The sequence below is a fragment of the Solanum lycopersicum genome, chromosome 9 (genome assembly GCF_036512215.1).
Source record: "Solanum lycopersicum chromosome 9, SLM_r2.1".
NCBI classification, from domain to species: domain Eukaryota; kingdom Viridiplantae; phylum Streptophyta; class Magnoliopsida; order Solanales; family Solanaceae; genus Solanum; species Solanum lycopersicum.
This window is the reverse complement of record NC_090808.1, coordinates 20284156-20297496: the sequence shown is the minus strand read 5'-3', so window position 1 is coordinate 20297496 and position 13341 is coordinate 20284156. Positions and strand designations below refer to the sequence as shown.

General features: G+C 38.5%; 1 protein-coding gene across 1 annotated transcript; it reads right to left on the bottom strand.

Annotated features, from left to right (window-relative positions):
• Positions 1–6586: 6586 nt before the first annotated feature.
• On the bottom strand, positions 6587–7525 carry LOC138338415 (uncharacterized). The gene is made up of 4 exons (XM_069289372.1): positions 7431–7525; positions 7067–7149; positions 6837–6919; positions 6587–6694 (listed from the first exon to the last, which is right to left on the bottom strand). Exons 1-4 carry the CDS (start codon positions 7523–7525, stop codon positions 6587–6589), a joined length of 369 nt encoding a protein of 122 aa, XP_069145473.1.
• Between the last annotated feature and the right edge of the window lie 5816 nt (positions 7526–13341).

Here is a 13341-nt window from a genome sequence, read left to right as displayed (position 1 = left end):
TAAGTCCTAAGTTCATGTTCGTCAAGCAAAGAAGGGATGACCAGTCATCCATAGAGTTAAGTAAATCTCATAACTAGAAGCAAGCTTCCTTAGTGTTTGAGTCAAACTCTAAGAGAAAAGAAAGTAAAGTAGATCTGAGCTTTGCACCAAAAGACTAGCAATGAGCTTGTGCTAGAACATGTAAGTCTCATGAGACGAGACTACCACCAAGGTGGAGAAGTAGACACCGTACGTCTCTTAGTCTTCGAACTATGTTTGACAGCATATGGATTCTAGCCTAAGAAGGCTAGTTGTAGGTTTCACTTTGGCTGGTGATTCTACCTCTTTTTCAGTGTAGGGGAGACAGTGGATATCATGTTTAGCTCACATGATCTATGTTGGTTATAGTTCATGGAAGTATATGGGTTCACTTCAGCGTGAACCCCTATTTTCTATTGGGGAAGACAATGACTTGGTTGCACTTTAGATGCTGAACCCCCCTTTTCGGTGTGGGGTACACACAGAAATTGGTTCATATTAACGGTGAATAACCTATTTTCGGTGTGGGGGAGACATTAGATTTCATGTTAGCTTGCATGATCTACTTCTGTTAATGCTAAAAAGAAATTAAGAAAGAATAAAAGCAGCATGTTCACAGTGAACAACAAGTCAAAAAAGTAGAAATGAAAGTTCAAAGTGAATTAACAAAGTAAGAGCTCAAGAATATCAATTACCAATTTTGATAAGAATAAAGTTTTAACAATTTATGGGTATAGCCAATATAGATTGGCTTATAATGACTTCTTATATTATGCCAATAAAGAGGAGCAAAATGTAATGGCTAATCAATGCCCCAATATCCTTATACTATGAAAACAACCACATAATGGGCATAGATAATAAAGGTTTGCTTATAAAGACTTATGCCAATTAAACAAGAATAGAAGATATAACTTGTAAGTAAGGTAGCCAAATCATTTTTTGAGTCTTTTGGATTACTTACTCGACTCATTGTAGGTATGGGACTATAATGAATTATTGCACTTGTAAGTAAGACATAATATAAAGGAGATCATTGAACTACACAACAGAAAGAAGAAAAGATTGAAAATAGTCTAAGCGTTAGAAAGGAGCTCTCGGCTTAGAGGAGCAAAAATATAAGTTTACGTTTAAGTTGTTCTAAAATTATGATCATGATTCCAAGGTCTTATGTTCATATAGAATATGAGTTATATGACTTAATTGCATGAGAACACATCATATTCATAGCATAAATCAGAAGTAATGATTTAACAAAGTAAAGAGACTTAACTTTCATGAAATGACATGTCGCTTTAGGAAGAGCTTTCCTTGATCATGCATAGTCCTTATGTGTTATATGCATACACCCATACTTGATACAAGTGTGTACTAACGCATATATTACTACTATTTTTATAGGCGGAGGTTCTAGAGAAGATTGAAGACTCGATGAAGCAGTTTGGGTTAGTGATCCCCAAACTTTCTTAGGTCCTCTTGAGTTCGAGGATGATAAATTTTTTATTGTAGATTAGTGCATTAGATATAGCTAGTGGATGTTTTCCCTAGCGTTTCATTTCAAACATTTGTTCAAGCGTTTGTAATAAGGCTGATTGGAAAGCTATTATTGTTACGATCATTTATTTCAATTGTTTAATCTATTGATAGATGGTTTTTTAGTTTGAGCTTAGTAGAATATCACTCTATATGTAATTATATGAAGTCTATGTTCACTTAATTAAGTATAAAAAGTTTTAACTTTTTTGCAAATTTAACTATTTGATTGTGATAAAAGCTAAGAGGAGGCTTGTCTGCGACCTCTAAGAGGTTAACGACGCCGGTCGCATCTGAATTCCCGAATCCAGGTGTGACAAACTTGGTATCATATCATGAGGTTAAATTACATAGGAACTAAGCCTCAAAACAACCACGTTGCGTAGTTTCTAACTTATGGTTGTGAAGTGCACCACCACCATGACTTGGATACTAAGTGTTGTTTCGAATCTTCCCTTCTTTTACTCTTTATCGTTCCATGTAGATCTTTGACATTTTGTGTCATTCTAGCATCGAACTCCCTTTTTGTGTGTGCGTGTAGAGAATGAACACAAGAAGAAACGCAGACAGAAGTGTTGGAGAAGCAGCTGCTGGGGAAACCATGATTGACTTTAAAATAATTTTGTGTATGGATTTGCTCCATAGGTTTTATGCTACCATAGACTGTCGAAAAAGGGTAGTAAGGTTTCAGTTTCTAATGAGTTAGAGCTTGAATGGAAGGGCGTAGTTCAAATCCAACAGGACAAATAGTTTCCGATCTTAAAGGAAATAAGATCTAAGGGGTATTTATACCACTTAGTAAGAGTCGATGACTCAGAACATGAAGTTCCTTCCATAGACTCTGTGTCCATAGTGAATAAGTTTCAAGATGTATCATGGTCTCAAGGAGATTTATTGGTGGCAAGGTATGAACCGATATATTTCTATGATGTGGAGTAGTGCCCAAATTGCCAACAGTTTAAGGCCAAACATCTTAAGCTTGGAGGTCTTACCCAGTCGATTGAGATCTTATTACCCTCACTTGTTCAGTTCTTCAGGTTAGATATACTCTTCCTAAGCCTTGTTTTTTTTATGAAACTTTAAATTTTAGTGCATTGGTCGGTTTTAGTGTTTTAAGTCCATAACTGTGTGTTTTATACTTACACTATATGAGTTAATATGAGTTCATGCTTGCATTCATGTTGCTGTTTTTGTATAGCGTTGACATGATGTTTGTGTTGCATGAGTTGTGATGTGCATTGAGTTTAAGTAAGATTGAGAAGGAAAATCCTCAATATCATATATAAAGCTTCAAATAAGCTTTGCGTAATGTACATCATCCAAAGTAAGTTGTTAATCAGATATTCACAAAGAGTAAAGTTTCAAGTATGTGATGTGTTTTTCAAAAATACCCTATTTGTTTAAAAATGATGGGTAGTCTCATTCGAGGATGAATGTTCCTAAAGGAGGGGGGGATAATGTAACAGTCAACAAAATGTACTTGTCTAGTGAAGACCCTATTATGTTTTAAGAATAGGTATTGAGGGTACATAGGAGGAATCCCAATGCCCAATATTGGATAATATTGGACATATTAGAAAAAATTGGCTTTAGGGTGTTAGTCAATTTCTATATATTAAGATATACTTTGACGTTAAAATGCTCCAATTTAAGCTTATTCGGGAATTGTACCTACAATGAAGACCCTAAGAAATTTTTTTTGACTATATATTACACATATTAGGTAAGAGGTATCCAAGTGTCAAGCCTAGGTACCATAGTCATTTAAAAAGATCATGTAGAGTAAGTTGTCCCCAATGATATAGTGAGATTCCTTGGGCCAACAAGGAATGAGCATCAATCCATGTGCAACCCATGTGCAAGCACTTGTGCAAGAATTCGGTTAGGGTGGTTAGGGCAGTTAGGGGCAGGCGCACATGTGGGGGTCAAGAAATGTGGGGCTGAGATTCCTAAAAAACTCTAGGTTGTATATAACTTACCTAACTAGCTAAATAACCAAGTACTAACCGAAAAAAACCAACTAGTGCACCCGACAACCTAAGACCTAACTGGGTGACACTAACCTAGTAACTAACTCAAGAAACATCCTAGTACCTAACTTAGGATTGTCCAAAAGGTTTAGTTATGTACCTAATGACTTAGGGGGTACTTTAGTAATTACCCTAGGTCACTTAACTAATTAAAATAACAACTTAATTAATTAATTCAAATGGTCAAACCGAAATCCTTACACTAGACAAGTAACTAACTAAGAAACATCCTATTACCTAACCTAGGATGGTCCGCCCTAACAACTTAGGGGTACTTTAGTAATTACCATAGGTTACCTAATTATTTAAATTAGCAACTTAATTAATTAATTTTATTAGTTAAAACCTAAAACACTAAGTAATTTCCAGATATGGTTAAGTCAAGTGTTCTTCTAATTCTTGTCAATTTAGGAGGGGCGCTTTAGTAAATTAGCTAATTGATTTATTAATTAAGTTAATTAGTCTAAGTTAAATTACTGAATATTCAGTTTCTTAAACCTAGACTCACGTTCAAACACTAGAAAACTCTCGACTGCAAAACACTAAACAAACGTGAGAAAAATAGAAAATATATCTTGATTCTCATAGGTGATTTCAAGATGTTCTTCAAGGTTTTCATGCAAGGTGATATTCGTAGATTCAATTCTACATATAAGGTATTGGTTTTATCTCCTAGAATTCTTTCTCCAAGAGGACTTTCAAATGTTTTTGCAATCAAGAATACCAAAACTAGGGTTGTTCCCAATGAATTGCATGTTCATCTCCCTAGTTATCCCGATTTCCAATTCTTGAAAGTTGTATGATGTGAATTTCGAGCATGTTGTTGGTATGTGGTGTTAACTGATAATTATGTGTATGTTTCCATGATTTTATTGTCGAATGACACCTACAATTTATATCTACATACTTAGGATTTTATCTACATGAACATTAAAGTGTTGTAATGTCTACTTGTGTTCGAGAAGATTAAATTGTTATAAGTGTTCATTGAATTGTCTCATATGATAATATAAGTTTAAAAAAAGTTTGCTTGTTCATGATAGTTTATTATAATGTATTTATGAAGTGATTGGCATGGATAGACACATCGTTATTACAAGTATCTATGAAATTGTAATTCATGCCAACAAATTGGCTAGCAAAACCATGTCCAACCTATTATTTCCAAAACATGTAAAGGCATACCAATCGCTACATCAATGAACTCATAACATAGGGTATGCCAATCTATAGGACAAGTCCGAACATACCCTATCCACACGAACATGTGAACGCAATAGCATTATATAAGTAGTTATTATAACTTTCATAGAGAATTGTACAAAACTACCAATGAATGTTGAACAAGTTAAGGTGAGTAATGAAGTAACTAAAAAATTAAGTTACGAAATTGACCTAATATAGATTGTTAAAAGAAGTGAGACAAGTGGCAATTACACTTAATCTATTACGTCAAAAATACTCACATAAAAGTGTGCCAGTGTCCATGAGACAAGTCTCACTTGCACCATGATGATAATGTAAGACCTAAGTTCATGTTCATCAAGCATACCACCTTTCAATCCCTTTTCAAGATCTTGTAAGAGTCCACATATCTAGGACTGAGCTTTTCTTTGTTGCCAAACCTCATCACCCCTTTCATAGGTGACACTTTCAGGAAAACCCAATCATCAACTTGGAACTCTAGTTCCCTTCTCCTTACATCTACATGAGATTTCTTACGACTTTGGGCTGTCTTAAGTCTATTATAATGAGTTGTACTTTATCCATAGCATAAAGGACTTAATGTTTCCCTATTAAAGCGTATTCAGCTACTTCAAACAAACCAACATGAGATCTATATTTGCGCCTATACAATACCTCATAAGGGGCTATCTAAATGCTGGAATGGTAGCTATTGTTCTAGGCAAACTCGATAAGAGGAAGGTGATCATCCTAACTACTGTTGAAATTGATAACAGAAGCTCTCAAAATATCTTCTACGGTCTGAATGGTACGCTTTGCCGGTCCATCCGTCTGCAGATGAAATGTTATGCCAAGGTTAACCTAAGTACCAAGACCCTTTTGAAATAACTTCATGAAATAAGAGGTAAACTGAGGTTCTCTATCTGAGATGATAGAAAAAGGAACCCATGCAACCTTACAATTTCATTAATGTAAAACTTGGCATAGTCTTATGCCGAATCTGTAGTCTTGACCACTAAAAGTCGAGAAGACTTAGTCATCCTATCAATTATCACCTAAATGGAGTCATGCTGCCGGCGAGTACATGGTAACCCTCTGATGAAATCAATATTGATTTACTTCATACTTCCAAATAGGAATGTCAATCTCTTGAGTCATACCCCCTGGTGTTTGATGTTCTAACTTGACTTGCTGGAAATTGGGGCACTTACTCAAAAAATCTACTATATCCCTCTTTATGTCATTCCACAAATAGACTTCTCTCAAATCGCGGTACGTCTTAGTGGAACCTGGATGAATAGAATATCTGGAGTTATGGGCTTCTTTAAGAATATGTTGTCTCAACTCGTTCATATCAGGAACACACAATCTACCCTGTTAGCTAAGTACACCATTGCCCCATTAAGAGAAAACCTCCACTGTCTTATTATTGACTGCACCCTTAAGTTCAAGCAACATTGGATCACTATCTTGCATTTCCTTAACCTCCACTACCAAAGAAGATTCTACCCATTTCTGAACTATTACACCACTGTCAGATATACTCATAAGGCGAACTCCCAAGCGAGCAAGCCTGTGAACATCCTTCACTAGCTCCTTCCTTTCTTCCTCAACATGGGCTACACTACCCATAGATAATCTACTCAGAACATCTGCTACTACATTCGCCTTACCAGGAAGGTAATACACCCTCATAATCATAATCCTTCAGAAACTCAATGCATCTCCTCCAGCGAAGTTCAACTCTTTCTAGTTAACATATAGTGAAGACTCTAATGGTCAGTGAACACATCTACATAAACATCATACAAGTAGTGTCTCTAGATCTTGAGTGCAAACACCACTGCTACAAGCTCAAGGTCTTGAGTTGGATAGCTCTTCTTATGCACCTTAAGCTGTCTAAAAGCATATGCTATAACCTTACCTTGCTGCATCAACACGCAACGTAGGTCAACTCTGGATGGATAATAATAGATCATATAACCATCGAAACCCTCTGGTAGAGTCACGATAAAAGTTGTAGTCAATCTAGTTTTCAATTCTGCAAAGCTTTTCTCATAGTCATCTGACCATTGAAACATGACCATCTTTTGAGTCAATAGTCAATGGTGAGTCCATGGATGAAAATCCTTCCACGAATCTTCTATAATAACCTGGTATAACCAAGAAACTTTTGATATATGTTGCAGAGGTAGGTCTGGGCCATTGTTTCACTGCTTTTATCTTCTGCGAATCCACTCGGATCCCCTCGCTAGATATAATATGACCAAGGAAAGCAATGGATTGCAATTAGAACTCACATTTGCTAAACTTAGTGAATAACTGGTGCTCTTTGAGAGTCTGCTGAACAACTCTCAAATGACTTGCATGTTGTTCCTCATTCCTAGAGTAAATGAGGATATCATTAATAAAGACGATAACGAACAAGTCCAAGTACTATTTGAACACTATGTTCATCAAATCCATGAAAGTTTCAGGAGCATTGGTTAGTCCAAATGACAAAACTATGAATTCATAATGAACATACTGAGTTCTAAAGGCTGTTTTTGGAATGTCACTATGTCTAACTTTAAGCTGATGATAGCCCGAACTGAGGTCTATCTCTAAGAAGTGACTAGAACACGAAGTTGGTCAAACAAATCATCAATCATGTGCATGGAATACTTATTCTTGATTGTGACCTTGTTGAACTGCCTATAGTCAATGCACTTCTGAGAGAACCATCTTTCTTCTTTACGAACAACACCGGTGCACCCCATGGTGAAATACTAGGTCTAATGAAGCCCTTATCTAGAAGTTCTTTCAACTACTCTTTCAATTCCTTAAGCTTTGTTGGAGACATTGTGTAAGGATAAATAGAAATAGTTTGGGTATCTGGAAGGAGATCAATTCCAAAGTTGATTTCCCTTTCGGGAGGAACTCCGGGAAGATCTTCTGGAAACTCACTGACAACTGGAACTGACCTTAGAGTTGGGGTTTAAGAGCTAGAATCCTTAACCCAAACTAGATGACATAAATAACCCTTAAAGATCATATTTCTGACCTTAAGATAAGAAATGAATCGACCCATAGGCGCTAAGCTACTACCCTTCTAATCTAAGATTGGATCGTGCGGAAACTGAAAATGTGTAATCCTAATTTTACAATCGACTAGGCATAACAGGAATGTAACCAATCCATGCCTAGAATGACATCAAAGTCTACCATTTCTAACTCTACAAGATCTGCTAAGGTGACTTTCTGATATACTGTGACAGAGCAATTTTTGTATACCCGTCTAGCTATAACTTGGTCACCAATTGGAGTAGAGACTGAGAAAGGTTCTGATAGAGTTTTTCCACTAACACTAAAATGGACTGCTAAGTAAGGAGTTAAAAAAGAAAGAGTAGCCCCTTAATCTAATAATGCATAAACATCAAGGTCAAAGACTCGTAACATACCAGTGACTACACCAAGAGAACCTTCCTAATCCTGGCAAGCCTGAAAAGCATACAACATGTAAGTCTTGGTACCTGAAACACTTCCCTGGACTTAGAGCCTGGTGCCCTAACATAATACTTGTTCTTGGAGGATGGAACACTAGATAAGAAGGGGTTGGGGCTGAAAACCTCTGCTGACTCTACGAGCGATATCCACCACACAATTTCTGCTGAGAATAGTCATAGTTCCTAGTCCTAACCTTCTTATTATCCTTAGCCTGTTCCCTAAGCTTATCACCCTCAACCTGCTAAGCTTGAGTCATAATCCTAGATATGTTCATACCAAGTAACATAGCATTTCTGCACTCTGTTTTCACCAAATCTGACACTCCATAAAAGAACTAATTCATCTAAGCCTTGGAGTTAGAAACCATGTGAGGAGCATACCTAGAGAGTTGGTTAAACGTAAGCCTATACTCTTGCACTTTCATGTTACCATGCCTTAAGTTCATGAATTCCTGGGCTTTTGCTTCTCTCAACTCTATTGGGAAAAACCTTTCCATAAAGGTCTCACTAAAGAAATCCCAAGTGATAGGAGTTGTATCGGTACCCCTATTATCCTTCCACTATGTTTACCAGATATGAGCAACATCTTTCAGCTGATATGAGGCCCACTCAACCTAATCATTCCTAGTGACTTGCATCACCTCAAATATCTTCTTGATCTCATCCAAGCATTTTGAGAATCCTCATTGGTCTGTGATATTAAGAACTCAGGAGAATTCATTCTAACAAAGTCACGGACCCTGGTTGATGTTTCTCCACCATTTCCATTCTCATGAGCTTAAACCCGTTGATTGTTTTGGTTAGCGACACTTTGAGCCAATCCTGAATTAAGCATTTGAGACTTCCTAATCTTGGACTGGAGGAGCTATGTTTGCATTCCAAGCATTCTCATTCCTAGAGTTAGCTCTATAAAGAGGTATGATCTAAAACGTAGAACGTCAAATTAGAATGAAATGAGATCATACCTTACACACGATAAGAGTAAAAACAAAGTGAATTTCTCCTAAAACACTTCATTGCCTCCCCCTCATTATAAGTGGTGCGCTTCACACCCGTAAAAAGGACTCTACTTAGTGCGGCTTTTAATATATCCTAGGACACTGAAACCTAGTGTTGTGATACCAAGTTTATCACGCCCCAAGCTACACCCGAGAAGCGGACACGGGGACCTAAGACCACAAGTTATACCATGCTAACCCTACTGGCATGATCATGAGCATACTAAAGAATATAAACTGATGTCGAAGCAAAATCATACTTGGGAATACCCATATACTATAGCTGAAATATTTGAAAACACATGAGTTTAATATAAGAAATTATTAACTCAACGCTAAGTTGAAACTAACTATGTCTAAAAAATAGCTTCTGAACTTACTAGAAATGCTGGGGCAGTCCCCAGCTAAGTCTACAAAAGCTGAAACAAAAGACTAAAATACTAAAATTAAACTTACGACTTGTAACGACCTGTTTAGTCTTTTTGAGTAGCAGACTTCAATTCTGGAAAAAAAACTAGCAGAAGCGACAGACCCCACGACGGACCATCATCGGCACGACGGACCGTCGCACGGTCTCGTTTCAAAACACTTAGAAAATCTGAAATTGGGTACTGAAAATCGACTCTCTGAACTTCGTAACGGAATGGCAGGACGGACCGTCACAGGCGTGACGGACCGTCACAGGCGTGACGGACCGTCACAGGCGTGACGGACCGTCACAGGCGTGACGGACCGTCAGAGATTATTCAGTGGAAATTGAGTCTGTGACCCTTGCGACGACCTGCAGGACGGACCGTTGAAGGCATGACGGGCCGTCGCAGGTTGCGCAATCCCAGTCTGGGTCGGATTTCTTGATACATTTTAAGGGACGTTTTTGAATATTCTTTCCTTAATTATAAAGTTAGTGGGTTAATGTTAATAAGTCTAATTACTTGGGGGTTAAAAGAGGTAACCTTAAGTTAATTAGTGGGGCATTATTGCCATCTTTTATTCTTAATTATATACTAATTAGGGTAAAAGAAAGAGGGTTGGAATAAGAAAAATAAGAATGAACAAAGAGAGAGACAGAAAAAGAAAGAGAACGAGTAGAGAGAGAGAGAGAAACAAAGGGGATAGCAAGGATTTTGAGAAGATAGCTTGTTGATCGCAATTCTTCGGTGGAGGTAGGTTATGATTTTCATGCTTTCATAATAAACTCTTAATAGAGAATGATATGTATTGATAGTATTGTAAACCCTGCTATGTGCTTAATTGTATGCATGCATGAACGTGATTATATAATTGTAATTATATTAAGCATGATGAAGTTATTGAATCCCAAATCTTTATAAAAACCTAATCTCTTTTTAATGATGATGCCTTGGTAAGGGAGAAGGCTTGACAAACTAAAGTAATGAGATTGATGATGCCATGGTAAGGGAGAAGGCTTGATGAGTTGATAGAATGAGATTTAGGGGATCGGGTGTCACGAACCGACACGTAGATTTAGGGAATCGGGTGTCACAAACCAACACGTAGATTTAGAGGATCGGGTGTCACAAACCGACACGTAGATTTAGGGGATCGGGTGTCACGAACCGACACGTAGATTTAGGGGATCGGGTGTCATGAACGGACACGTAGATTTAGGGGATCGGGTGTCACAAACCGACACGTAGATTTAGGGGATCGGAGTGTCACGTACCGACACAAGAGGATTAATGAATATGAGGGAGTGGAGTGTCACGTACCGACACAAGGGAAATAAAGATAATGAATCTTGAAAGATGTTAATATACTCAATCTAATGAACATGATTCCCAAATGAGTATGGTATTGAGGCTTGAGTCCTCATGTGTGAACTTGACGGAAATTGTTAATGATATAGTGCTTGTTGTTGCTACATGTTGAGTATCATAGTTGATTTTATGATATTACTTGGTATATATTGTTTTCTATTTTGAGTTGGCCGATGATATCTACTCAGTACCCGTGTTTTGTGCTGACCCCTACTTTTATGTTTTCTTGTTGTTTATTTGTGGAGTGCAGCAAACGTGCCATCGTCTTCAACTCAACAGTAATTCAAGCCAATCTTACTACATCGGAAATTCAGGGTGAGCTAACGCTTCTAGCTTGGACTGGATCTTCTTCTTCAAGTCTTGATGCCTTGAACTTCCGGCATGGACTAGCTTCTTATGTATTTTTAGCGTTTAGAATACTCTTAGTTTAGGCATTTGATCGTAGATGTTCTTGTGATGATGACTTCCATATTCTGGGGATAATAATAGTTATTGATTTTATTTATGAGTTTAAGTCTTCCGCATTATTTTCTGTTTATATTATATTGAAATGTTAAGGTTTAGATTGGTTGGTTCGCTCAAATAGGAGGGTAAGACTTTACTTTTCTTTGAGAGGCTATAAGACTTTAGGAAAATTCCATTCTTTCTTTCTTTCTTTCGTGCTACTACTTTAATCCAATTGGTATCTAGGTGATACAAATTGTTATCTGACCATCTTCACTCTCTTTCGCAGATGGTTAGAACTAGAGCAACGACTACGCCAACACCAACACCAGCACCGGCGGGACAGGGTGCGTCTGAGCCAGCCACTGGGGCTGAGCTCGAGGAAGAGCAGCGGCAAGAGGCCGTGGTAGAGGTCGTGGGAGGACGTCCTCTAGGGGAAGAGGACGAGCACCTAGCCCATCTGATACTAGGGCAGTGACTACTCCACCGACTGAGGAAGTAATAAGAGAAGGGGAGGATGGGGAAACTGAACAAGTGCAGAATGAGGGATTGCCACCCCAACCTACCCCAGAGATGATCAATCAGGTTCTCTCCTATCTAAGTGGGTTGTCTGATCAAGGTCAGGCACCTCCAGTGTTTTCTGCGCCAACACCTCCGGTTTCAGAAGTACAACATGCAGCCACTATGGCTCCTCGTATGGATGCCTCATTGGACATAGCACATTTCCACGTCTGACTACTGGGCCTATAATGACAAATGATCAGCATGAACTTTTCAGTAAGTTCTTGAAATTGAAACCTTCGGTCTTCAAGGGTGCTGAATCGGAGGATGCTTATGATTTTCTGGTTGACTGTCACGAGCTACTACACAAGATGGGTAGTAGAACGGTTTGGTGTGGAGTTTGTGACTTATCAGTTTCAAGGGAACACCAAAATGTGGTGGCGATCACATATTGAGTGTCAACCAACAGAGGCACCACCTATGACTTGGGCCTCATTCTCTAACTTGTTTATGGAGAAGTATATCCCCTGAACTTTGAGGGATAGGAAAAGGGATGAGTTCTTGAGCCTAGAGCAAGGTAGGATGTCGATCAATGCATATGAGGCTAAGTTTTGTTTATTATCCCGGTATGCCACCCAACTATGTTTCAGTCCACAAGAGCGGATTCGCCGTTTTGTGAAGGGGTTGAGGTCAGAGTTGCGGATTTCAGCCTTATAGGTAGCGGCTACTGCAAAATCCTTCCAAGAGGTGGTAAATTTCGTGGTAGAGGTGGAAGGAGTGAAGCCAGATGAATTCACCATGGCATTGACATCAACGAGGTTTCGAAAGGGAGGTGAGTTTAATGGTTCTTACTCTAGAGGACAGGGTTCCGGAGGTTACTCAGTTCGACCCATTCAGTCTTCACTACAGACTGTAGTTGGGGGTCCACCTCAGACTGGTCAACACTTCTCTGAGAGACCTATGCTTGACTCCAGAGAGTGTTATGGATGTGGGGAGACTGGACATATTAGGAGGAATTGTCCAAAATAGAGTTATAGACCCCCAATGGCTAGAGGTAGAGGTGGTCATGGTAGAGGCCGTTATTCTGGAGGACGTGGTGGTCGAGGTAATGGTGGTCACCAAAATGGCTGAGGTGATGGGCAAACTGGAACCACTACATCACAACATGGTAGGGGAAATGGACAGACAAACGATAGGGCCCATTGTTACGCTTTCCCTGGGCGGTCTGAAGCGGAGGCATCTGATGCGGTCATCACAGGTAATCTTCTGGTTTGTGATTGCATGGCTTATGCATTGTTTGATCCTGGATCCACATTTTCATATGTATCTTCCTCATTTGCTAATTGTCTAAATTTACATTGTGAATTAC

What these genes read in the sequence shown, in the direction of transcription:
- LOC138338415 (XM_069289372.1), bottom strand. Translation starts at nt 7,525, where the DNA reads ATGGGGTGCACCGGTGTTGTTCGTAAAGAAGAAAGATGGTTCTCTCAG. An exon ending in AAGGTCACAATCAAGAATAA is followed by an intron (nt 7,150 to 7,430) that starts GTATTCCATGCA and finishes CATTTACTCTAG; the next exon opens with GAATGAGGAACAACATGCAA. An exon ending in AAGATGGTCATGTTTCAATG is followed by an intron (nt 6,695 to 6,836) that starts GTCAGATGACTA and finishes GTGTTGATGCAG; the next exon opens with CAAGGTAAGGTTATAGCATA.